The sequence below is a fragment of the Cetorhinus maximus genome, chromosome 5 (assembly GCF_964194155.1).
Source record: "Cetorhinus maximus chromosome 5, sCetMax3.hap1.1, whole genome shotgun sequence".
NCBI classification, from domain to species: Eukaryota; Metazoa; Chordata; class Chondrichthyes; order Lamniformes; family Cetorhinidae; genus Cetorhinus; species Cetorhinus maximus.
This window is the reverse complement of record NC_135883.1, coordinates 99,269,496-99,297,027: the sequence shown is the minus strand read 5'-3', so window position 1 is coordinate 99,297,027 and position 27,532 is coordinate 99,269,496. Positions and strand designations below refer to the sequence as shown.

The 27,532-nt window shown below is 43.3% G+C and overlaps 1 protein-coding gene across 1 annotated transcript in view; it reads left to right on the top strand.

Moving 5' to 3' along the window:
* The window catches only part of LOC144680326 (amine sulfotransferase-like), a 102,918-nt gene extending 78,508 nt beyond the window's left edge, over positions 1 to 24,410 (top strand). Inside the window, exons 7-8 of the mRNA XM_078541308.1 lie at positions 5,486 to 5,657; positions 24,063 to 24,410. Coding sequence (XP_078397434.1) covers positions 5,486 to 5,657; positions 24,063 to 24,178 — 288 coding nt within the window. The 3' untranslated portion in view covers positions 24,179 to 24,410. The remainder of the gene's footprint in view (positions 1 to 5,485; positions 5,658 to 24,062) is intronic.
* The last annotated feature ends 3,122 nt before the right edge of the window (positions 24,411 to 27,532 follow it).

Sequence of the window (27,532 nt, the reverse complement as noted above, 5' to 3'; positions counted from 1 at the left end):
AAACATTACAATTTCTTTTCCTGACAAATGTAAAATTTCCTTAAATGTGCTTCCCAGAACACAGTACTCCAGGTACAGTCTAAACTCGGGCTCTATATAGCTGCAGCATTATATCTACCCCATTTTTTCTGGTCCTCTCAAAATAAATACCAGCATTCTGTTAGTCATTTTGACATTTTTTTCTATACTTGTGTGTGACATTTTAATGATCTTAAGGTCACCTTGGACCTCCACTGATTTGAGCTTTTCACCATTTGAAAGGTACTCTAATCTTTTCAAATGTCTGTGAATGGATGAGGAATCACTCAAGTAGCCTATTTGCTAAACAAAACTCAACACAAGCAAGTTTTATAACCACATTTTGAATTGAACTGAAACATTATCTTGCATATGATCATTATATGGGGCAATCAAATAGCTAATCTAGTTACATTTTGAGAGGATCACTCGCATGGTAGATGGGAGAGTCAATGGATGCTGTCTCTATGGACTTTCAGAAGGCATTGGATAAGGTTCCACACAACAGGTTAGCAGTAAAGAAAGCATTTGGAATTGGAGGTAACCTTGTGACATAGGTAATTGGTTGGGAGGTAAGGATTAATGGAACACCCAGGTGGGAAATGACAAATATTGTTCACTGATATTCTGTATTATTAGCTATTTAGCATACTTTTACTGGCTTGGTTGAAGGAATAAAGTTGAATATCCAAGTTTGGACTAAGTGAGAAAACTTATGTCAGATGGGAGTTCGATATGGATAAGTGTGAGGTCAGCTACTTCACATCAGAGAGAGACAAATCTGAATATTTTCTCAACAGTGACAGACTAGGCGCACAAGTATTAAGGTGTGCATGCACACAAATCAGCAAAGATTCATGCACAAGTACAAATCCATTCAAAATGTCCAATGGAATACTGGCCCCCATTTCAAGGAGGTTGGTAAGACTACATCTGGAGCATTGCACCCAGCCCTGAGCACCAAATCTCAAGATGCATTGGAAGAGGCATAATGCAATCAAGTGGCAATCAACATACATAAGATTCTATAGGATCCTCTATTGATTCCAGATTACACCCTGCAGTATGCTATGCAATAGTAAGGTGATGATCAGGACTTAAACCATGTTGATAAACTACTTACAGAAAATGCTGGAAAAGCTCAGCAGGTTTGGCAGCATCTGTGGAGAGAGAAACAGAGTTAATGGGCAGAATATTATAGAAACATAGAAACTAGGAGCAGGAGTAGGCCATTCAGCCCTTCGTGCCTGCTCCGCCATTCATTATGATCATGGCTGATCATCCAACTCAATAGCCTGCTCCCACTTTCTCCCCGTACCCTTTGATCCCTTTCACCCCAAGCCCCAAGAGCTATATCTAACTCCTTCGTGAAAGCATACAATGTTTTGGTCTCAACTGCTTTCTGTGGTAACGAATTCCACAGGCTCACCACTCTCTGGGTGAAGAAATTTCTCCTCATCTCAGTCCTAAATGGTCTACGCCATATCCTCAGACTGTAATCCCTGGTTCTGGAGTGCCCCACTATCAGGAACATCCTTCCTGCATCTACCCTGTATAGTCCTGTTAGAATTTTATAGGTTTCTATGAGATCCCTCCTCATTCTTCTGAACTCCAGCTAATATAATCCTAATCGTCTCAATATGTCAGTCCCGCCAACCCAGGACTCAGTGGGGTAAACCTTTGCTGCACTCCCTCTATAGCAAGTACATCCTTCCTCAGAGAAGGAGACCAAAACTGCACATAATATTCCAGGTGTGGTCTCACCAAGGCCCTGTACAATTGCAGCAAGGCATCCCTGTTCCTGTACTCGAATCCTCTGGCTATGAAGGCCAACATACCATTTGCCTTCTTTACCACCTGCTGCACCTGCATGCTTACCTTCAGCGACTGGTGTACAAGGACACTCAGGTCTTGTTGCACATTCCCCGCCCTCAATTTATAGCCGTTCAGATAATAATCTGCTTTCCTATTTTTGCTACCAAAATGAAAAACCTCACATTTATCCACATTATAGTGCACCTGCCATGCATTTGCCCACTCACTCAGCTTGTCCAAATCACACTGAAGTATCTCTGCATCCTCCTCACAGCTCACCCACCCACCAAGTTTTGTGTCATCTGCATGTTTGGAGATATTACATTTAATTCTCTCATCTAAATCATTAATATATATTGTAAATAACTGGGGTCCCAGCACCGATCCCTGCGGTACCCCACTAGTCACTGCCTGCCGTTCAGAAAAACACCCATTTATTCCTACATTTTGTTTCCTGTCTGCCAACCAGTTTTCTATCCATCTCAATACACTACCCCCAATCCCATGCGTTTTAATTTTACACGCCAATCTCTTATGTGGGACTTTGTCGAAAGCCTTCTGAAAGTCCAAATAAACCACATCCACTGGCTCCCCCTCATCAACTCTACTAGTTACATCCTCAAAAAATTCCAGTAGAATTGTCAAGCATGATTTCCCTTTCATAAATCCATGCTGACTCTGTCTGATTCTACCACTGTTTTCCACGTGCTCAGCTATTAAATCTTTTATAATGGACTCTAGAATTCTCCCCACTACCGAGGTCAAGCTGACTGGTCTATAATTCCCTGTTTTCTCTCTACCTCCCTTTTTTAAATAGTGGGGTTACATTAGCTACCCTCCAATCTGTAGGAACTGTTCCAGAGTCTATAGAATCTTGGAAGATGACCACCAATGCATCCACTATTTCTAGGGCCACTTCCTTAAGTACTCTGGGATGTAGATTATCAGGCCCCGGGGATTTATCGGCCTTCAATCCTTTCAATTTCCCCAACACCATTTCCCTACTAATACTGATTTCTTTCAGTTCTTCCCTCTCACTAAACCCTGTGTTCCCCAACATTTCTGGTATGTTATTAGTGTCCTCCTTTGTGAAGACAGAACCAAAATATGTATTTAGTTGGTCAGCCATTTCTTTGTTCCCCATTATAAATTCCCCTCTTTCTGACTGTAAGGGACCTACATTTGTCTTCACCAATCTTTTTCTCTTCATATACCTATCGAAACTTTTACAGTCAGTTTTTATGTTCCCTGCAAACTTACTCTCGTACTCTATTTTCCCCTTCTTAATCAATCCCTTTGTCCTCCTTTGCTGAATTCTAAACTGCTCCCAATCCTCAGGTCTGTTGTTTTTTCTGGCCAATTTGAATGCCTCTTCCTTGGATCTAATACTATCTCTAATTTCCCTTGTAAGTCATGGTTTGGCCACCTTTCCTGTTTTATTTTTGCGCCAGACAGGAATAGACAATTGTTGCAGTTCACTCATGCGCTCTTTGAATGTTTGCCATTGCCTATCCGCCGTCATCCCTTTAAGTAACATTTCCCAATCCATCATAGCCAACACGGGCCTCATACCATTGTAGTTTCCTTTATTAAAATTCAGGACCCAAGTCTCAGAATCAACTACGCCACTCTCCATCTTGATGAAGAATTCTATCATATTATCGTTGCTCATCCCCAAGGGGCCTCGCACGACTAGATTGCCAATTATTCCTTTCTCATTACACAATACCCAGTCAAGGATGGCCTGTTCTCTCGTTGGTTCCTCAATGTATTGGTCCAGAAAAATATCCCGTATACACTCCAGGAATTCCTCCTCTACGGTGTTGTTACTAATTTGATTTGCCCAATCTATATGCACATTAAAGTCAACGATAGTAACAGATGTTCCTTTATTAGATGCATCTCTAATTTCCTGTTTAATGCCATTCCCAACATCACCACTACAGTTTGGGGTCTATATACAACCCCCATGCGCCCGAGCGTAAAATGACGTGCGATGATGTCGGGCGTGCATCCCGATGTCATCGCACAGTCTCGCGATATTTTGTTCAGCGGACGCACGCCAGAGCCGGCAGCACACCCGCCGATAATTAAAATGCCTATTAAGGCCATTTACAATCTAATTAATTTCAATTTCAAATTTACACTGCCCATCCAACCTAACGGTTGGCGGGCAGGTGAAAAGGTCAAACGACCTTTACATCTTTTTAGGAAACCTCATCCATGAGCAGGATGAGGTTTTCTAAAGCAAATAAACATTAAATAAAACTTTATTTTTGAATTAAAAACATGTCCCAGATCCTGTGACAGAATCACATGAGGGGACACGTTTTAATAAATTTTTATTCTCTTCATTATTTTTTTCTACACAGCACTTCAATCTCCCTGAGACAGCTCTGTGCCTCGGGGAGATTGAAGCGCTCTTTCTTGCGCATGCGCGAACTGCATGCCAGGCCCGCTCTCCCTCCTCCCCCCGCCTGCACAGGTAGCGCTGAGCGCTGCCGCTCACAATCCACGCAGGGCGGGCTTTAATTGTCCCACCTGCATGCAATTGTGGGCGGCGGGCAGCTTCCCGACCGTTCCAGCCTGCCCCCTGCCGAGCACCCCCGCCAAGGGCAAAATCCTGCCCAATGTCTCATGTCCGTATGACTCTTCTTCAGAGTTGAATTGCAATTTCTGTTTTTGTTCCAGGTTTCCAGCTTTTATATTATTATTTTGCCCGTTTGTAGTATCTGAACTGTGTGGAACAGCCTGGCACTTTCTGTAATTGGACATTTTGCCAAGTGTTGGCCTCAGTGTATTAACATAATAATTTGAGTTGCTCTAGTTATGTTTTCAAAACTAAGGATAAAATCTTGAAAAAGGGGAATGAACAAATGGTTTTATTACAGTTTTGTTCCTAAAGAAAATACTTGCATTTATACAGCACCTTTCATGTCCTCAAGATGTCCCAAAGTGCTTTACAGCCATTTAAGTAACTTTTGAATTTTAGTCACTTGTTATTTAAGAGCAAGATTGGAGAAGAATTGCTCTGGTAGTTTCATGAGTTCATGCCTCCAGCACAAAGAGTAGCTGGCTGCAAGCAGCTATTGGGAATTAATGAACTAATGCAAGATTGAAAGACATCAGATATGTGATTCTGCCAGCTGTTGCTCCATGCCAGGAGTACAGACTCCTAAAGAAAAGATCATTCCATTGTGAAGTAAAATCATAAATACTTTGTTTACCATTATCCCAAGGGCAATTAGGGATGGGAAACAAATGCTGGCCTTGCCAGTCACTATCCCATGTCCATTGAACAATTAAAAAAAAATTGCAATGCTTTTATAATGTTGTTTCACATAGCAACCAAAGCAATTTTCCCCACAATGTTACCTGTTCTTGTCATTCAGAGCATTGGACCTGAGATAAATCAATTACTTTCCAATGAATTTTGGCAGGCTTAACTTAAAAACCTGCAGTTAAACTTCTAGAAATTAGAGCATATATCAATAGTTTCATTATCTACCCAATTATTAGCAATATTAGTTATGGAATGATTCAGCACAGGATAACCAGTGAATAATATGGGAGATATTTCATTTTAAAGTGTCAAAGAAGCTGTTGCCATTCTTAAGGATAAGTAATTGTTTACTGTATCGATGCTCGGCAGGATCTTAGAGCATCAATACAAACGATTTGCAACTTTGTTGGGAGACAATTGGGTGATGAAAAACTGGACAGCGTGATGGAACACTGCAGGTTCGATATTATGAAAAAGAATCCAATGGCCAACTATGAAGGAATTCCCAAAAAATCTGAAGAAGGAACATTTCTACGGAAAGGTGCGTAATATGAATTTTTTTGAATACTGGTAGAATTATAGAATAGTTACAGCACAGAAGGAGAGCATTTGACCTGCCGTGTCCATGTCGGCTCTGTGTGAGCTACTCAGCTAGTCCTACTTCCTGCCCTTTTCCCCATAGCCCTGTTAATATTTTTTCTTCAGATAATTATCTAATTCCTGTTTGAAATCCATGATTGAATTTGCCCCCACCACACTGTTAGGCTGTGCATTTAAGATCCTAACCACTTGCTACATAAAAAAAAACATTTTCCTCATGTCGTCTCCAGTTCTTTTGCTAAACAGCTTAAATCTGTCTCATCTGCTTCTCAACCATTCCACCAATGGGAAGTTTCTCCCTGTCTCTTCTGCCTGGACTCCTCGTGAACCTCAATACCTTTATCAAATCTCCTCCCAACCTATTCTAAGGAGAATAGCCACAGCTGTGATAATCTATCCATGTGTCTGAAATCTCTCATCCCTGGAATCATTCTCAGAATTCTTTTCTGCACTGTTTCAACCGCCTTCACATCCTTTCTAATGTGTTGTGCCGAGAATTGGTAGTTGAGGCTAGACCAGTGCTTTATGGAGGTTCACAAAACATCCTTGATCTTGTATTATGAAGTTGTGCTCCTGGTGTTGCTCATTTTGGGAACACTTTTCAGGAATTTGGGCTGAGAGGTCAGTGTGTTAGAACGAAAATCATGTGAATATGCTGACCTCAGGAGCTAAGTCCCTGATGAGCATTCCTGTTGCGCAAAGTTTTGTAATTGGAATATGAATTTGTAATACCCACCTCGTGAAGCAGAGTTTCTGGTAGAGCAGTTAATATTGCATCTGTCTGTCTGTAAGTATCCATAGTCCACAAGGGACCATAGGCATCTCTCTCTAGTTTTGAGGGAGATAAGTGAGTCTGGGAAGAGTGTCCTGCATCACGATGAAGCAGTAATCCTGCAGTCAGCATCGCGGTGAAGCAGACTGGAAAGAGTGATCTGCAGTCAGAGTTGTAATGAAGCAGTCTGGGTAGAGTGTCCTGCAGTCAGTATCGTGATGAAACAGTCGCTTCAAAAAGTGACGTCAGCACAAAGGTGAGAGCTGATTGGTGAGTAGTGGGTAAGTGTTTTTCTCCGGTTTAAAATAGATTAAGCTAAGGAAAGGTAAGGGTTCTAGTTTTTATTTAGAGTATGTAAATAATTTAATGTTTTTTTTTACTGTATTTAACTTAAAGTATGGGTTTTTTTTTCAACTAGAAGCATGGCAGGGCAGCTCAGTCCCATGTTATGTACCACCTGCAACATGTGGGAAGTCCTATATGCTCCTAGCACTCTGACCGACCAAGTGAGTAGGAAGTGCGATCAGCTGCAGCAACTTGAACTCCAAGTTTCGGAGCTTGAGCGGTAGCTGGAGGCACTGAAGAGCATCCACGAGGCTGAGAGTTTCGTGAATAGCACGTTTTTAAACATGGTCACCCCACAGCTTAGGGAAGTGCAGACAGAGAGGGAATGTGTGACCATCAGTCAGAGGAAAGGGGTCAGGGAGATAGTCAGGAAATCCCCAGGGTGCATCTCACTCGAGAACCATTTTTCTGTGTTGGAAAACGGTGAGAGTGACTGTTCCTCTGGGGAGTGTAGCCACGCTCATGGCACTGTGAGTGGCTCAGCTGCACGGAGGGGGGAGGAAAAAGAGGGGAAGAGCAATAGAGGTAGGAGACTCAATAGTAAGGGGAACAGACAGGTGTTTCTGTGGCTGTAGACATGACTCCAGGATGGTGTGTTTCTTCCCTGATACCAGGGTCATGGATGTCACTGAACGGCTGCAGGGCATTCTAAAGGGAGAGGACAAACAGACAGAGACCGTGGTACATATTGGTACCAACAACATAGGTAGAAAGAGGGATGAGGTCCTGCAAGCAGAATTTAGGGAGCTAGGAAACAGATTAAAAAACAGGACCTCAAAGGTAGTAATCTCTGGATTACTTCCGGTGCCACCTGCTAGTGAGTATAGAAATAGGAGGTTAGTCCAGACGAATGCGTGGCTGGAGAGATGGTGCAGGAGGGAGGTCTTTAGATTTCTGGGACATTGGGACCATTTCTGGGGGTGGTGGGACCTGTACAAGGCGGACGGGTTGCACCTGAACCGGGATGGGACCAACATCCTTGCGGGGAGGTTTGCTAGTGCTGTTGGGGAGGGTTTAAACTAACTTGACAGGGGGATGGGATCCTGAGAGGAGATTCAACAGGGGGAGATGCACAGCCAAAATTAGGAGAGAGAGGAAGTGAGTCTGGAAGACATAAAAATGATAGGCCAGTCAAGGCAAAAGAGAGTTTGGCAAGGTTAGATAGTATTTATTTTAATTTATTTGTTAGACAAATAAGGCAGATGTGTTGAGGGCACAAATTAACACATGGAAGTATGATTTCATTGCTGTCACTGAGACATGGTTGAGAAAAGGGCAGGATTGGCAGCTCAATATTCCAGGATATAGGGTCTTCAGGCGAGACAGGGAAGAAGGTAAAAGAGGAGGGGGTATCGCAATATTGATCAAGGAATCAATTGCAGCAGTAAGGAGGGATGACATCTTAGAAGGCTCCTCAAATGAAGCCATGGGTAGAACTGAAAAACAAAAAAGGAGCAATCACATTGCTGAGAGTGTACTATAGGCCCCCAAACAGTCAGAGAGAAATAGAAGAGCAAATATGTAGGCAAATTTCGGAAGGTGTAAAAATACTAGGGGATTTAGTGGGGGATTTCAACTTCCCCAACATTAACTGGGTTAGTCATAGTGTGATAGGTTTAGAGGGAGCGGAATTCTTAAAATGCATCAAGGAGAGTTTTTAAGTCAGTACGTAGAAGGTCCTGCAAGAGAAGGAGTGGTCCTGGACTTAATTTTAGAGAATGAAGCCGGGCAAGCGGTAGAGGTATCAATGGTGGAGCATTTTGCAGATAATGATCATAACTCCGTTAGATTCAAGGTTGTTATGGAAAAGGGCAAGGATGGGCCAGAAATCAGAGTTCTAAATTGGGGGAAGGCCGATTTTAATAAGGTCAGATATGATTTGGCCAGAGTGGACTGGGAGCAGCTACTTTTAGATAAATCTGTGTTAGAGCAGTGGGACTCATTTAAGAAGGAAATAGGGACAGTACAAGGCCAACATATTCCAGCAAAGACAGAGGGTGGGACCAACAAATCTAGGGAAGCCTGGATGTCGAAGGATATACAGGATTGGATAAAGAGAAAAAGGGAGGCTTATGGCAGATACCGAGGGCTCAAAACAGCGGAAGCCCTAGAGGAGTATAGAATGTGTAGGGGGGGATCTTAAAAAGGAAATTAGGAGAGCAAAAAGTGGACATGAAAAAACATTGGCAGGTAAAATAAAAGGAAAATCCAAAGTTATTTTACAAGTACATTAAGAGTAAGAGGGTAACTAGGGAAAGAGTAGGGCCCATTAAGGACCATAGTGGTGATTTGTGTGTGGAGCCGGAAGACGTAGGCAGGGTTCTAAATGAATACTTTGTGTCGGTGTTCACAAGTGAGAGGGATGATGTGGGTATGGAAATCAGGCAGAAGGACTGTGATATAATTAAAGAAATTAGCATAGAAAGGGAGGAGGTTCTAAGTGGTCTGGCCGCTTAAAAGCAGATAAATCTCCAGGCCCAGATGAAATGTATCCCAGGCTGTTGAGTGAGGCAAGGGAGGAGATAGCAGGGGCTCTGGCAATAATTTTCAATACCTCTCTGGCCACAGGAGAAGTGCCAGAGTGCTGGAGGACCGCCAATGTGGTACCATTATTCCAGAAGAGAGGAAGATATAACCAGCGAACTACAGGCCAGTCAGTCTAACCTCAGTGGTGGGGAAACTATTGGAAGCAATTCTGAGGGACAGAATTAATCTACACTTGGAGAGGCAGGAATTAATCAAGGACAGTCAGCATGGTTTTGTTAAGGAGAGGTCATGTCTGACCAATTTGATTGAATTTTTCGAAGAGGTGACCAGGTGTGTAGATGAGGGTAATGCATTTGATGTAGTCTACTTGGACTTCAGCAAGGGTTTTGATAAAGTCCCGCATAGGAGACTGATAGTGAAGGTAAGAGCCCACGGTAAGAGCCCAAGGCAATTTGGCAAATTGAATCCAGAATTGGCTGAGTGGCAGGAAACAGAGGGTGATGGTCAAGGGGTGTTTTTGTGACTGGATGCCTGTGTCCAGTGGGGTTCCACAGGGATCAGTGTTGGGTCCCTTGCTGTTTGTGATATATATAAACAATTTAGACTTGAATGTAGGAGGGTTGATCAGTAAGTTCGCGGATGACACGAAAATTGGTGGGGTGGTAAATAATGAGGAGAATAGCCTTAGATTACACGAGGATATAGACAGGCTGTTCAGATGGGCTGATCAGTGGCAAATGGAATTTAATCTAGACAAGTGTGAGGTGATGCACTTGGGCAAGACAAACAAGGCACGGTAATATATGATGAATGGTAGGACCCTGGGAAGTACTGAGGATCAGAGGGACCATGGTGTGCATGTCCACCGGTCCCTTAAGGTAACGGGATAGGTAGATGAGGTGGTTAAGAAGGCTTATGGGATACGTGCCTTTATTAGCTGAGGCATAGGTTATGCTGGAACTGTATAAAACTCTGGTTAGGCTACAGCTAGAGTAATGCATGCAGTTCTGGAATCTGCATTATAGGAAGGATGTGATTGCACTAGAGAGAGTGCAGAGATTTACCAGGATGTTGCCTGGGCTGGAGAGTTTTAATTATGAGGAGAGGTTGGATAGACTGGGGTTATTTTCCCTGGAGCAGAGGAGATTGAGGGGGTACATGATTGAGGTGTATAAAATTATGAGGGGCATAGATAGGGTAGACAGGAAGGAACTATTCCCCTTAGTGGAAGGATCAATAACCAGGGGGCATAGATTTAAGGTAAGGGGCAGGAGGTTTAGCGGGGATGTGAGGAAGAATTTTTTCACCCAGAAGGTGGTGGGAATCTGGAACTCACTGCCTGAAAGGGTGGTAGAGGCAGAAACCCTCATAACATTGAAGAAGTATTTGGATGTGCACTTGCGATGCCATGGCATACAAGGCTATGGGCCTAGTGCTGGAAAATGGGATTAGAATAGTTAGGTACTTGTTTGACCGATGCAGACTGGATGGGCCGAAGGGGCTTTTTCTGTGCTGTAGACCTCTATGACTCTAAGTGGTTATAGCTTGAGGGGCACCACTATGCATCAAACTTGGCCGACCAGGAAACTCTCCCACTCGTACCACCTGCCATGAGTGGAAGGATTAGCAGGCTGATTATCAACTTGTTTGGCCACATCCTGAACACACTTTCCATGGCTAACAACTCCTAGGAAAGGAATTGACCCCAGAGCTTCTGGCTCAGAGGCACGAGCACTAATCACTGAGCCACAAGACCTCCTGAGTGACATATCAGATGACATTAAATTGAACTGCATGAGTATCTGGATAGAATAGTTGCTGTGTGTATAAGGATGAACATAGATGGAAAAGATTAAATACTGTGTGGAATATTCTTGACTAGGAATGCAGTTGAACAATGATGAATCATGTAGGATAAAACGCTAAGACAGTAATGCTGGAGGTTTACTTAATTTAGCTTTAGGAGTCTTTGCAGAAGAATAAAATTACTTCTGCTCATTTCCTGCTTTTAAGTTTTTTATAAACCCTAAATATCATGTGACTAAAAACTCCTCATTTTACTTGGTATTAAAATTTTGAGCAACATAAAGACAAAGATGCTAACAAATCATGGGAATACATAATAAATGGTACGATACTGAGATATGTAAAGGGACCGAAGAACCTTGGATACATGACATGTTCACAGATCACTGAATATCACAGAATCACAGAATCTTAATGGCACAGAAGGAGGCCATTTGGCCCATCGTGTCTGCAGCAGCTCTCCAAATAAGCATTATGACCTAGTGCCATTGCCCTGCCTTTTCCCTGTACCCCTTCACATTGTTTCTATTCAAATAATCATCTAATGCCCTCTTGAATGCTTCGATTGAACCTGCCTCCACCACACTTCCAGGCAGTGCATTCCAGACCCAAAGCACTCATTGTGTAAAAAAGTTTTTCCTCACGTCACATTTGCTTATTTTACAAATCACTTTAAACCTGTGCCCTCTGGTTCTTGATCCTTTTACAAGTGGGAACAGCTTCTCTCTATCTACTCTGTCCAGCCCCCTCATGATTTTGAAAACTTTATCAAGTCTCCTTTCAGTCTTCTCCTCTCCAGGGGAAAGCGTCCCAACTTCTCCAATCTATCCTCATAGCTGAAGTTTCTCATCCCTGGAAACATTCTTGTAAACCTCTTAAATCCTCTTCAATGTGTTCACATCCTTCCTATAATATGGTGCCCAGAACTGTACACAATATTCCAGCTGAGCTCTAACGAGTGTCTTATGTATATTCAGCATAACCTCCCTGCTCTTATACTCTATGCCCCTATTAATAAAGCCCAGGATACTATATATTTTATTAACTGTTCTCTCCACCTGTCCTGCCACCTTCAATGATCTATGCACATATACACCCAAGTCTTTCTGCTCGTGCACCCCCTTCAAAATTCCACCCCTTATTTTATATTGTCTGTCCATATTCTTCCTACCAAAATGCATCAACTCGCACTTCTCTACATTGAACTTCATCTGCCACCTATCTGTCCACTCCCCCAACTTGTCTATGCCCTTTTGAACTTCCACACCATCCTCCTCGGAGTTCACAACACTCCCAAGCTTCGAATCATCCGCAAATTTTGAAATTGTCCCCTGCACACCAAGATCTAGATCATTAATATATATCAGGAAAAGCAAAGGTCCCAATACCAACCCTTGGGGGACTCCACTACAAACTTCCTCCAGCCTGAAAAATATCCACTGACCATTACTCTATGCTTCCTATTTTTCAGCCAATTTTGTATCCACGTTGCTACTGTCCCTTTTATTCCATGAGCAATAACTTTTCTCGCAAGTTGGTTGTGTGGCACTGTCAAATGCCTTTTCAAAGTCCATGTACACCACATCAACAGAATTACCCTCATCGACCTTTTCTGTTACCTCTTCAAAAAACCCCAGCAAGTTAGTTAAACACAATTTCCCCTTTAGAAATCCTTGCTGGCTCTTCCTTATCAACCCATATTTTTCCATGTAACTACTAATGCTATTCCGAATAGTTGTTTCTGGAGTTAAACTGACTGGTCTGTAATTGCTGGGCTTATCCTTACAACCTTTTTGGAACAAGGACGTAATGTTTGCAATTCTTCAGTCCTCTGGCACCACTCCCGAGTCTAGGGAAGACAAAGATTATGGCCAGTGCCTCTCCAATTTGCACTCTCACTTCCTTCAATATTCTTGGATGCATCTCATCCGGTCCTGGTGCCTTGTCAACTTTAAGTACTGATAGTCTATTCAACAGTTCCTCGTTATCAATTTTGAACCCTTCTAGTGACAGGGTTTCCTTGTCTGTCACCATGGCCTGGGTAGCATCTACCTCTTTGGTAAAGGTGGCTGGACAGGTAGATAAGGTTCTTTGGAACAGAGGAGGCTGAGGGATGGCCTAAATGAAATGTATAAATTGTTAGGGGTCTAGATAAAGTGGACTGGAAAAACAATGGGACTATCTCCCATTGTTGAGGGGTCCATAACCAAGAGATATAGATTTAGGGTAAGTGTTGGGAGGTTTAGGAGTATTTGATGGGAGTTTCTTTTCAACCAAAGGGTGGTGTGGATCTGGAACTCACTGCCTGAATGGGTGGTGGAGGCAGAAACCCACATAACATTTAAAATGTACTTGGGCATGCACTTGTAATGCAAGTCTGCAGGCCAAGAGTTGGGAAGCGGGATTAGGCTGGAATGAATAAATGGCCTTTTTCTATGCTGTAAATTTCTTTGATGCCATGCCAAAATTCTACAAGAGTTGCATTAGCTCACTGCTGGAGTTACAGTAGAATCTTCTGAAAAAGGGCCCCTGTTGTTCTTGGAAGTTTGCAATTTACCTTGTATGGAGTGTGTTACAATCCCCATAGAGACCAATAATCTTAAAAGAAATGAATGCCCAAACAATCCAAATCGCAGTCTCAAAGTCCTGTAAACTCTGCCTCCTGTACATAAGGGGATTCATTTTACGTGCCACCGCCCAGCATGTTATCGGGGGAAGCACGTATAATAGGGTGGATTCCCGCCACACCACCTTCCTACCCACTCCTGAGCTCACCCCCATAATACATGAGGTGCACGGGCACCAAAACCGACAGCCTACCCCCTGTATTGAAATAGATAATCAAGGGTCAATTATGTTTGTTACCAAACCAATTGACCCTGATAATATGCTGCCCATGCCATAAAATGTCACGTGCAGTTTAGTGGGAGTGGGCAGCCCGATCTTTTTTTTAAACTACATTCATCAAAGTGCAGGAAGGAAGTGGCTTGGTTTCGATCTTTGGGGGCTGCCCTTTACAGATCGGGTGTGGCCCACCTAAGATGGAAAGCCCCCTTTCTTCCTAACCTCCACAGCCTTAAATCCAACCCTCCCCCATGCCCTCCCTCCCTGACTTGCCAAAACTCTCCCTGCCCAAAACTCCGGACTTACCAGCTTCAGGGATTCATGGGCCTTCATCCTCCCCTTCTTGCAGTCCCGGCAGTGGCCACTTATGTGCTCTTGGCACTGCCAGAACTAATGGAGCTCCCGGCTGATCAGTCTGGCGGGCAGGTCCAGATGGTGGGACCTCCTCCCCAGAGAGGGACGGAAGTCCCACTCAGCCCTTGTTAAGGTTGCCCACAGCAGGTTATTGGCTGTGGGGCGGGCTGGCATGGAAAGGGTCGGCTCTATGCCAATTTTGTTTCCGGTGGTGGGGGTGAGGGGTGCAGGAAGTGCCATCTGCACCCCCCCCCAGGTTTTGTTCAGTCCAAGGTCTCTCACATTTCCCATTCACTGTATTTGGCCCTCGAGTTGCTTTCACTAGTTTCCTGGATACGATTAACACCAACAAGGCACACTTCCATGAATCCTCTCTCCCATGGGTCATGACAGTCCTGATGGCATAGCTTTCCAGAGTGCCTTTTCAACCAACCAACCACTAACACCCTGATTTGTAGTCTGGTCACCGCTGGTAAAAACACTCAGCCCTTTAGTGTGTTTTAGCTGTTCGCACAGTTTTTAGGTTTTAGTCCCTTTTAGCTAGCTTCTACATTGCTTCACCAAGAGCTCCTCTCTGTCCTCTTTTCTACCAAACATAAAACTGACCTTTTTTTTTAAAGAGAGATCTGCTTGCTTCTCCTGAACACCTTAGTTTTTTTTACAGTACAATAGGCTGAAACCCAGTACTCTAATTTCTAATTTCTCAGAAATGACCTCACAGCCAGGAATTCCAATTCGACCCTCTTCACAGAAGCTTAGCTTGGTTTCACTTTTGGCTTTGGATGGTCTTAAAAATGCAAGCTTTTTGCAAACTGTAGAGTTAGCCACAGGTGGAAGATCTTTCCGCCTCATACAAGGTAAACAATACCAATGGGGCCATGCAAAAGGGTTGGAACCAGGGTGGGTACTCCCTACACGTAGAAATCCTATTCTCTGGCTCTATTGCAACCTGGAATATGGTGGAAAGCTGCTTATGCAGTGAAGTGAGGCTTTCTAGTCTCACATATGCAAATATTGATCCCAATGTGGGGCTTCTAGTCATGGAAGTGGCCTGAACCCATGAAGAAATATGTGTTATTTTTTTATTTTTTGACATTCGGCTCCATTCTTAGGGGTTGAGAAGTAGAGCTGGAGTCAGGGATTGTGGAATCTGGGTGACCCCTCTCTACCCCTCTCTGGCATTCTGGCTGCATGGTTCTGGCAGGCACCAATAATCTGCCTATAGTGGTGCCTTGCCGAGTTAATTAGTTCCCTCTCATTGATGCTGCAAACTCTGGTGGGGTCAGCACTGGAGAGCATCAGCAGGCACTACTACAATAGTTACACCAGGATTGTGACTCAAGGCATTTCTTTTTCCAATAGAAGCTGAAACTAAGTTTATGAAGAGGAAAAAGAATGAAAGGAAATTATGGAAGAAGGAGGCCATTCAGCTATTCTTAATTTATTTATCCAGAATGTCCCTAAAGTCCCCCCATTGCAACATCTAATTACTTATTAAATGATTCCATGGGTTTTGCCTTCACTACACTATCTTGAACTTCATGCAGTGTGATGATCGGTTTTTTTGTGTGAAGGAAACATCATGATATTGGACCAAAATTTATATTTTGCTAGTTTGAACCAGTGCTTCCTTGCACTATTCACACATTATCAAATAATTTTCCAGAAATATTTTTTCCTTATCACTTTTAAGTTGCATACCTCCATGAGGTTAGCGGCCTATTTAAATTGTGCATGCTAGGTGGGAAGTAAGAAGCAGTGGACCTACCATTCTGCCCAATTTTTCTTTTCCATTACAGTTAATGGAAAATTGGCAGCATTTAAAAGGGGTGACTGGCCTACCTGGTGAGAACAGCTTAAATTGGCCTGAACTCTCGGATGTCTCTTTTCAGGGCTGAAAATTATTCTAATCTCCCCAATATAACTCATATTGCTAACAGTAAAAATGATCCTCATAGCTTTGCATTGCTTTCAATGCTCGAATATTTCTCCTGTGTATCAGGAAACAGTCCTCAATGCGGTGTGATCAGGGCACTGCATTGTTTGACCATGACCTTCTCTGATGTGTAGTCCACCATCTTGTCTAGGTAGTTCAAGGTACTATTGGTTTTGTTAATTTCTGTTTTGCATTTGAGATATGAATCATTGAGGTTGTTAAAACTCCTATGTCATCCTTATCATTTCAACATCATTCATGGAGTACCTGCAGTACTTTGCACTTGACCTCATTAAATCTGTCAATTTAAATCTGCAAAATTACATATTTTTCCAACTCATCGTCATTTATAAGCAGCCTCCTTTGATTTTCTTGCTGTTTACTCAATACGAGTTAATAAATCCAGGTCATTGATGCAAATTAATAACATTCATAGTTCCAACATTGAGACCTAGGGGAGAATTTTCTCCCTGTCGGGGGTGCTGAGTGGCAGCGAGTGCGGGCGCGCGTGCAGCCATTTTATGTGGGTGGGCCAATTAAGGCTCGCCCAGCGTGATGCCTTCATGAGTTAATTAGTTCCCTCTCATTGATGCTGCAAACTCTGGTGGGGCCAGCGCTGGAGAGCATCAGCAGGCACTATTACAATAGTTACAACAGGATTGTGTCTCAAGGTATTTCTTCCTCCAATAGAAGCTGAAACTAAGTTTATGAAGAGGAAGAGGGAGCTGAGCGTTCCCTGTGTGGGCGGGAGGAGGAGAGAGAGTTGGGGCCTGTGCTCTTTCTCGCATGCAGGCAAAAGAGCGCAGAAATCTCCCGGAGGCACAGAGCTGCCTCAGAAGGATTAGCTTGATTATTATGAATTGAAATAAAGAAAAAAAAATATTCAGACATGCCCCCTCATGTGACAGTGTCACATGAGCTGGGACATGTCAATGAATTTTAATGAAAATTTTTATTCCATTATTAAGTCTTCATGAAACCTCATCCCAGTCTTAATAGGTCTTTGGCAGTTCAGCGGGCACGCACCGCCGAACTGTAGATCGGAATGACGCGCGGTGATGTCGGGACGCATGCCTGATGTCACTGCGCGTCATTTTATGCGTTGGCAAGCAGGGCCTGCCCCCGCATGCCGACCAGAAGATTCAGGCCCTGGAGGATCTTATTTAGCACTTCCATCCAAAGGTAACTCCCCTTATAAGTACCAACTGTTTTCTTACCTTCACCTAATTGCTTATCTATACCCAAGATTTACCTGAACCCCCACATTTTCCCAAAATATACTTTATTCACAAAATTTATAAAAGTACATCAAGTAACAGTTCAAAGTTGACATTACAAAATGTGCAAAACAGATCAGTTTCTTTCAATATAGTACGTGGTACTTTGAGGTGCCTCATCACACTTATAGGGCTAAATTTTGCCATCGGCGAGCAGGGGGAGGGGCCCACTCGCTGACGCGCAAAATGACATGGAATGACGTTGGGCGGAAACCCTGATGTCATCCCGCCCCATTTAAATCTTCAGGAAGGCAGGGGCGCAGCAAAATCAGCTGCGGGCCCACCGACCTGTCAATGGCCAATTGAGGCCATTGACAGGATCATTAAAACAATTAAAGGACCTGCCCATCCAACCTTAAGATTGGTGGGCAGGCCAGGAGCCCCGACGGCAAATAGAGAAAACATGAAACCTCATCCATCGACGGGATAAGGTTTCATGTCGGGATTTAAAAAGTTGAATAAAGTTTTAATGAAATTTATAACGTGTCCCATCTCATGTGACATTTTCACATGAGGGGGACATGTTAAGGATTTTTTTTTTCTCTATTTTTAACGTTTGTACAGCTGACAGCGATCTCCCTGAGGCAGCACTTAGCCTCAGAGAGATGTGTGCTCTTTCGTGCGCATGCGCGAAAGAGCGCAATCTCGCATTTGGGGAATCCTCCCCCCCCCCCGCACAGGAAGCGCATCGCGCTTCCCGCCGGGCGGGTCTTAATTGGCCCGCCCGCTTAAAATGGCAGCGGGGCCCACTTCTCCAGCGGGGATCAGCTCCCCGCCCTCCGGAGATTGGGTTGGGCCCGCCTGCCCGGTAGGCTAAAAGTTCTACCCATAATTACAAATTATATTTACAGTCCTCATTTCATGTCGAACATACAGCCCGACTGACTGGAAACTGTAAAATCTGTCGGAGTACCTAGGAACAGGAATAGGCCATTCAGCCCCTCGAGGCTGCTCTGCCATTTAACTGGATCATGGCTGATCTTCTACCTCTACTCCACCTTCCCATACTCTCCCCGTATCCCTTGATGTCATTGGTATCTAGAAATCTAACCTCTGCTTTGAACATATTCAGTGACTGAGCCTCCAAAGCCCTCTGGGGGAGAATTGCAAAGATTCACTACCCTCTGACTGAAGAAATTCCTCCTCATCGCAGTCCTAAATGGCCTACCACTTATTTTAAGATTAACCCAACCAGGGGAAACATCCTTCCTGTATCTACCCTGTCGAGCCCTTTAAGAATTCTGTACACTTCAATAAGATCACCTCTCATTCAGGTCGTTTCCTCAATCTCTTCTCATAAGACAATCCTGCCATCCCAGGCATAAGTCTAGTGAACCTTTGTTGCACTCCCTCTATGGCCAGTATATCTTTCCTTAGGTAAGGAAACAAAAACTGCACACAGTACTCCAGATGTGTTCTCACGAAGGCTCTATACGATTGCAGCAAGACTTCCTTACTCCTGTACTCAAATCCCCTTGCAATAAAGGCTACCACTTGCTTTCCTATTGCTTGTTATACCTGCATGTTAGCTTTCAGTGACTTATGAACAAGAACACCCAGGTCTCTTTGAACATCAACACTTCCCAATCAAGAAATATTCTGCATTTCTGTTTTTCCTGCCAAAGTGGATAACTTCACATTTTTCCACATTATATCCCTCTGCCATATTCTTGCACACTCATTTAGTCTGTCTAAATCTCCTTGAAGCCTCTTTGCATCCTCCTCACAATTCATATTCCCACCAAGTTTTGTGTCATCAGCAAACTTGGAAATATTACATTTGGTCCCCACATCCAAATCATTGATATAGATTGTGAATAGCACTAAGCAAATGGGGATATACAGCTAGCCTGACAACTTGTGAATGTGGAACTGAGCCACAGACTATGCAACATCTCCTGCAATGCCTATCGCTAGAGGAACCCTGCACTGTTGCAGATCTTGCCGAATTCAACAACAAGGCGCAAAAATGTGTCCAGTTCTGGCTGAGCCATGTATAGACTGTCCGTGGACACGATAAGAAGAAGAATAGCACTGATCCTTGTGATACCCCACTAGTCACAGCCTGCCAACCTGAGAATGATCCTTTTATCCCTACTCTCTGTTTTCTGTTCATTAACCAATCCTTAATCCATGCCAGTATATTTCTTCCGATCCCATGAGCTCTAATATTGTTTACTAATTTCCTGTGTGGGACCTTTTGGAAAGTCTTTTGAAAATCCAAATACCCCACATCCACTGGCTCTCCCTGTTCTATTCAGCTAGTAACATCCTCAAAAAACTCCAACATATTTGTCAAACATGATTTCCCTTTCATAAATCCGTGTTGACTCTGCCCAATCGCACCATTATTTGCTAACTGCCCAGTTATCACATCCTTTGGATTAGATTCTAGCATTTTCCCAACTACTGATTGTCAGGCTAACAGGTCTGTAGTTCCCTGTTTTCTCTCTCCCTCCTTTCTTAAATTGTGGGGTTACATTAGCAACCTTCCAATCTTCAGGAAACATCCCAGGATCTATAGAATTTTGAAAGATGGTCACCAGTGCATCCATTATCTCTACAGCCACCTCTTTCAACACTCCAGGATGTAGATCATCAGGTTCAGGAGATTTATTAACTTTCAGTCTCATTAATTTCTCCTGTACTACTTTCTTACTAATACCAATTTCCTTCAGATCCTCAATCTCACTAGACCATTGGCTCCCTATTATTTCAGGGAAGTTTTTTGTATCTTCCTCCATGAAGAGAGACACAGAGTATTTCTTTAGTTTCTCTACTATTTCCATATTACCCATTATTAATTTTCCATTCTCTGCCTGTAATGGGCTCACATTTGTCTTTACTAACCTTTTCCTTTTTACATACCTATATAAACTTTTGCAGTCTGTTTTTATGCTCCATGCTAGTTAAATTTCATATTCTATTTTCTCTTTCTTTATCAATTTCTTGGTTCTCCTCTGAATTTTAAAATGCTCCCAATCCTCAAGCTTATTACTTTTTTTCAGCAAATTTATAAGCCTCTTCCTTTGGTCTGATAGGACCCTTAACTTCTCTTGTTAGCCATGGTTGGATCACTTTTCCTGCTGGCTTTTTGTACCTTAAAGGAATGTAATACTATGGAGGGATGGCCTTTCCCCGTTGAGCCTTTGCACAGGCTGACTCCAGTTTTAGTACATCCCTCAGCATGTAGTGCTGGCCCTTAGAATGTGCCATTCTGCAACATTTAGTCATCGGCAGCTCTTTGAAGTGGAAGCCCAGAATCACCACAGCTTTAAGCTTAATAGCCTTTTATAGAGAACCATTATCAAATACCCTCTGAAAGCCTAGATACGACCATGTCATAAGGCATATCATAGTCCATTCGGGTTACAACTGCCTCAAGTAAATCAAGAGGCAGAAATTGGACTTTAAAAAGGGTGCGAGGGATAGGCCAGAAAATTATAGCCAGTCAGTTTGACTTTGGTGGTGGGCAAATTACTTGAATCAATTCGGAGAGACAGGATAAACTATCACTTAGAAAGGCACAGATTGATCAGGGATAGTCAGCATGGTTTTGTTAGGGGGAGATCATGTCTTACTAACTTATTAGAATTTTTTGAGGAAGTAACAAGGAGGATTGATGAAGGTAGTGCAGTGGATGTTGTCTACGTGGGTTTTAGTAAGGCATTTGACAAGGCCCCAAATGGCAAACTGGTCAGAAAAGTGAGATCCCATGGGATACAAGGGAAGGTGACAGGTCAGATCCAAAATTGGTTCAGTGACAGGAAACAAAGGATAATGGTCAATGGGTGTTTTTGTGAATGGAAAGCGGTTTCCAGTAGCATTCCACAGGGCTCAGTGTTGGGGCCTTTGCTGTTTGTTGTATATATTAATGAATTGGGCTTAAATATAGAAGGCATCTTTGGGAAATTTGCAGATGACACAAAAATTGGCTGTGCAGTTGATAGTTGTTGTCCCCAGAAAGCTATCAATGGCTTGGTTGAGTGGGTGGACAAGTGGCTAATGGAATTCAGTCCAGAAAAGTGCGAGGTAATGCATTTGAGGAAGGCAAACAAAGCAAGGGGATACTCAATAAATGGGGAGGCTATTAAGAGGGGTTGAGGAAGTGGGAGACCTTGGAGTCTCTTGAAGTGGAGACCACGTCCATAGGTTCCTGAGGGTGGTAAGTCAGGTTTTTAAGGTGGTAAAGAAAGCATATAGAATGCTTTCCTTTATTGGACAAGTTATTGAATACAAAAGCAGGGATATAATGCTGGATCTGTATAAAACTATGGTTAGGCCTCAGCTGCAATTCTGTGTACAGTTCTGGTCACCACATTACAGAAGGATATATTTGCTCTGGAAAGAGTACAGAGGAGATTTACAAGAATGTTGCTAGGGCTGGAAAATTGCAGCTATGAGGAAAGATTGGATAGGCTAAGGTTGTTTTCCTTAGAAAAGAGGAGGCTGAGGGGTGACAAAATTATGAGAGGCTACAGTTATGACTTTCAGAAGGACTTTCGACAAATTCCCACATAAGAGATTAGCATGTAAAATTAAAGCACATGGGATTGGGGGTAGTGTATTGAGATGGATAGAAAACTGGTTGGCAGACAGGAAACAAAGAGTAGGAATAAACAGGTCTTTTTCTGAACGGCAGGCAATGACTAGTGGGGTACCGCTATAGAGGTTTACCAGGCGGATTCCTGGGACGTCAGGATTGACATCTGAGGAGAGATTGAGTCGGTTAAGATTATATTCGCTGGAGTTCAGAAGAATGAGGGGGGATCTCATTGAAACCTATTAATAATATATATAGTTAGGACCCCAGCTATTCACAATATATATTAATGATTTAGATGAGGGAACTAAATGTAATATCTCCAAATTTGCAGATGACACAAAGCTGGGTGGGAGGGTGAGCTGTGAGGAGGATGCAGAGATACTTCAGTGTGGTTTGGACAAGCTGAGTGAGTGAGCAAATGCATGGCAGATGCAGTAAAATGTGGATAAATGTGACGTTATCCACTTTGGTAGCAAAACCAGGAAGCAGATTATTATCTGAATGGCTATAAATTGAGAGAGGGGAATGTGCAACGAGACCTGGGTGCCCTCGTACACCAGACACTGAAGGTAAGCATGCAGGTGTAGCAGGTGGTAAAGAAGGCAAATGGTATGTTGGCCTTCATAGCCAGAGGATTCGAGTACAGGAGCAGGGATGTCTTGCTGCAATTATACAGGGCTTTGGTGAGGCCACACCTGGAATATTGTGTGCAGTTTTGGTCTCCTTATCTGAGGAAGGATGTTCTTGCTATGGAGGTTTACCAGACGGATTCTTGGGACGGCGGGATTGACATCTGAGGAGAGATTGAGTCGGTTAAGATTATATTCACTGGAGTTCAGAAGAATGAGGGGGGATCTCACAGAAACCTATAAAATTCTAACAGGACTAGACAGGGTAGATGCAGGAAGGATGTTCCCGATGGTGGGGGAGTCCAGAACCAGGGTTCACAGTCTGAGGATATGGGGTAGACCATTTAGGACTGAGATGAGGAGAAATGTCTTCAACCAGTGAGTGGTGAACCTGTGTAATTCGCTACCACAGAAAGTAGTTGAGGCCAAAACATCAAGAAGGAGTTAGAAATAGCTCTTGGGGCGAAAGGGATCAAAGGATATGGGGAGAAAGCGAGAGCAGGCTATTGAGTTGGATGGTCAGCCATGATCATAATGAATAGCGGAGCAGGCTCGAAGGGCTGAATGGCCTACTCCTGCTCCTAGTTTCTATGGTTCTATGAGTAGACAGGAAAGTCCTGTTTCCCCTAGCTGAGGGGTCAACTACCAGGGGCCATAGATTTAAGGTGATTGGTAGAAGGATTAGATCAAGCGTGAGAAAAACCTTTTTCACCCAGAGGGTGGTGGGCGTCTGGAATTCACTGCCTAATTTGGTGGTTGAAGCTAAAAAGCTGAACAGATTTAAAAGGTACCTGGACCTGCACCTGAAGTGCTGTAACCTGTAAGACTACGAACCAGGTGCTGGAAAGTGGGATTAAAAATGAGCAGCTAGTTTCTTTTTTCTCTTTTTTTGGCTGCGCAGATGCAATGGGCTGAATGGGCCTATATCTATGTCATAATTTTTCTATGGTTCTATGGACATCATTGTACCTGTCTTATTGGCATAAAATGGGCAAAGGACCAAAGGATTCTTGAAAGGCTAATTTATTGTTGGGTTGGGCCATTTTTTCAAGTGTCCTTGCCAAACATCTAAAACAAACATTATAAGTAAATGAAAGGCCATCTATGACCACCTTATCATAATTGAAATACGATATGTAGAACAGGAAATAGGGCTGCTCTCCTTAGGCTTCTTCAGTGACCATGAAAAGCAAGTTTTCTTTTAAAAATTCAGAAATGCCACCTGTAAATCCAGGAGGGATAAGATGCTGTCCCAACTCCACATCCAAAGACACCCGTCTCCCCTGCCCTTCCTCTTTTCATTTGCTTATTGGAACGATCATTTTCATGTATTTTCACTTTTGGTTTCAGGTACAATTGGAGACTGGAAAAACCACTTCACCGTGGCGCAATCTGAAATGTTTGACAGAATTTTCCAAGAAAGAATGAAAGATGTGCCCATAGAGTTTATCTGGGTTAATGAATAATAAAATGCAAATGTTAGCAGTATGTGACATTCTAGAAACAAATGAAAGAAAATGTTTGCAGACCGTGCATAAATGTATGTCTAAACAGGTTATTTGTGGTGAATTATGCTAAGAGTGAATTTATACATTTTAAATATAGATAAATCATTCAACGTATGAAAGCTTAGTTACAGGATGAGCATTAACCATTTGACCACTATTAATCAATTAAATCCTGTGGATTGGCAAAAAATTGATAATTTGGATTTTCTTTTTTGTTTTATGGTTGGAGAATACATTTATAATTTCTGCATGGAAAGCAATGAGGTAGAATCTCAAAACTGAAGAGATTTTCAACCATATTAAAAAAAAATATGTAAAGTAGAGAATAGCTATGTATTATTTCCAAAAAGAATAGAATTTTGTCATGTATTTCTTAACGTTAATGCTTGGGAAAAGCAATGGAGCATGCATGGTCTCAATGATTTTTTTAATCCAACATCAGGGTTTGGATATGTTAGTTTCTGTTGGAAGTTCTTTCAGCTAGTTAATTATTGTTTTATTTTTCCATGAAAAGGTGTATAAATGTAGATATTCAGCTGTAAGATTTAAAAATCGATCACCACAAAACACTAAAGACATTACATAGAATTACATTTACTGCACAGGGACAGGCCACTCAGCCCAATTATGGACTATGCCTCCTCCCTCTCATCTTCCCCTTTTCAACATATTCTCCAATTCCTTTTTCCCTCGTGTACCAGCTTCCCTTAACTGCATTTATGACATTTGCCTCAACCACCCCATGTGGTACTGTTTGAAATCTTGGTGTTGTGTTTGACCCCAAGATGAGCTTCTGATCACATATCTAGTCTATCACTAGGATTGTTTACTTTCACTTCTGTAACGTCACATGAAATTTGATGCTGCCTCAGCTCATATGCTGCTGAAATCTGTTTAGATTCCTTTTTTACCTCTCGATATTACTATTTCAATGTATTCCTGTCTGCCCTCCCATCCTCCACCCTACCTAAACTTGTGCTCATCCAAAACTCTGCTGCCCGTATCTTAACTCCATGTCTCATTCACCCACCACCCCTGTGCTTGATGATATACGCTGGTTCCCACAGCACCTCAATTTTAAAATCCACATCCTTGTTTTCAAATCCCTCCATGACCTCATCCCTCAGCATCTCTGTAACCTGCTCCCCCTACCGGCCAAAACAAAAACAGAAACAGAAATACCTGGAAAAACTCAGCAGGTCTGGCAGCATCCGCGGAGAAGAGTACAGTTGATGTTTCGAGTGCTCATGACCCTTCAACAGAGTTCTCCACCATTGGCTGCCATGCTTTTAGTTGCCTTGATGCTAAGCTCTGAAATTTTCTGCCTAAACATCTCTGTCTCTCTAAATCTTTCTTCTTTTTTAAGACTCACTTTCAAAATGACCTTCCTTGACCAAGATTTTGATCATCTGCCCTGCTTCTGTGGCTCAGTGTCAAAAAATGTCTTTATTGGTATTGCTCTTGTGAAGCACCTTAGGATGTTTTGTTACACTAAAGGTGTTTTTTAAAGCCAAGTTGCTTTTATTGTTGTACTAGCAACTTCCACATTTAGTATAGACTCACTGTCTGTTTGTCTTTCCTCTCCCCTATGGAACAACAGCTTTCATAACTTTGTCACCATCTGCATGCTGTTTGTGTGACTCCGTGCATCCCCTAGATAGTACATTGATATTAATTCCTGTGGCAGGGATGCTGATCATTTACCTAGCCTGGATGATATTGAGCTTGCACGTGTGTTGCAGCTGCATTCATTCAGGGAGGTGATGAATATTCCATCACACTCTTGACTTGATCCTTGTAGATGGTGAAGAGGCTTTGAGGGGTCAAAGTGAGTCACTTGTCACAAAGTAGCAAGGGTGGAATTTTATCTGGCAAGGGTTGAGAGGGCAGCCCAGGTGCATGCGAGGATTTAAAGCCCCCCCCCCAAAAATGAGAGTGTCTGGGGGACTCAAATGTTCCTGCTGACTTCTGCGTTTAACAGGGGCATACTCGGAAGTGAGCAGGAAACCCCCATGAAACTGTCGGGCCAGAAATTTAAAGATGTTAAATAGCAATTAATTCACAATTTAACCTACCATTCTAGATTTAACTGCCAGAGCACAGGTTGTTGTCCAGTGTCCACAAGGTGAGAGCACAGCAGGGCGTCATGTACCATTGAAACCGGAATCACTTAAATAGGGAAACTAAATAGCTGTAGCCATACCTATAGGAAAGCTATAGCTTGTATCTATGGAATGTGAGTTCCCAAATTTACAGGATAATAACTTAGTGGAAGTCATTTTACGTATCTTCTAATCTTACCTGCTGTCAGTCTTCACGGCAGTATGATCAGTCCACAGGACTCACAGAGCAGCAGATGAAAGGAGGCAATACCCCGAAAATAAGGCCGACACAGACGTTAGTGGCCAGAGTTTTCTGGCTGACGTGCGGATGGCATAGCCCACATGTCAGCGCGTAAAATGATGCGCATTGACGTTGCGCGAGCGTGCCGAGGTCAGCGCGCGCCATTGTGATATTTCGGTGGGCGGGCGCGCTCAGTTCGCCCGCCCTTAATTGAAGGGCTCGTTAAGGCCCTTAACTTGCCAATTGTCCATGATTTTGAGGGGCCCGTGCGAACTTCGGGTCGGTGCACGGGCCCAACGGGAAGGTGGGTAGGAGATTATTTAAGGAAACTTTTGCAATGTCAGGATATGCGGACTCAGAGGGGTTGTTCATGTTTTTCATGAAGTTATAATTGATGAAAGTGTTTAAGACATACCTGTGTGATTGTTAGCAGTTCTCATCGTCGTCCAAGAGGTTTTTGTGTAAAGTGAAAGCATTCTGCAGACAGCATTCTTTTTCGGCCTTGCAGCTTTCCAGAGACCTCCATTTAGCCTGGGGCTATGGGTTCTGACCTCTCCAGTGGAGGCAGCTCCCCTGAGGAGGAAGGGAGGGATAGAATCAGGAGGAGGCCAGGACTGGACAATCAGCCTCCAAGGGAGGCACCTTTGGGTGTTCAGGCGCAAGCACAAGGGGCGCAGGGCCAAGAGGTTGTCCAAGGTGCAAGGGGCCGCAGAAGACGCCACTATCCTGCTGCCAGGGTATACAGGCGGCAAAGCAGCTACCTCAATATAACTGAGGTGCAGTGCCGAAGGAGGCTCCCAAGGGAGACAGTCAACTATATCTGTTAGATGATTGGCCCTGAGATCTCCCCTAACTGTGTGGGTGGACGCCCCATGCCAGCGGCTCTGAAGCTCACAGTTGCCCTCCACTTCTATGCCTCTGGCTCCTTCAAGGGCTCGGTGGGTGATCTTTGTGGTGTCTCCCAATCAG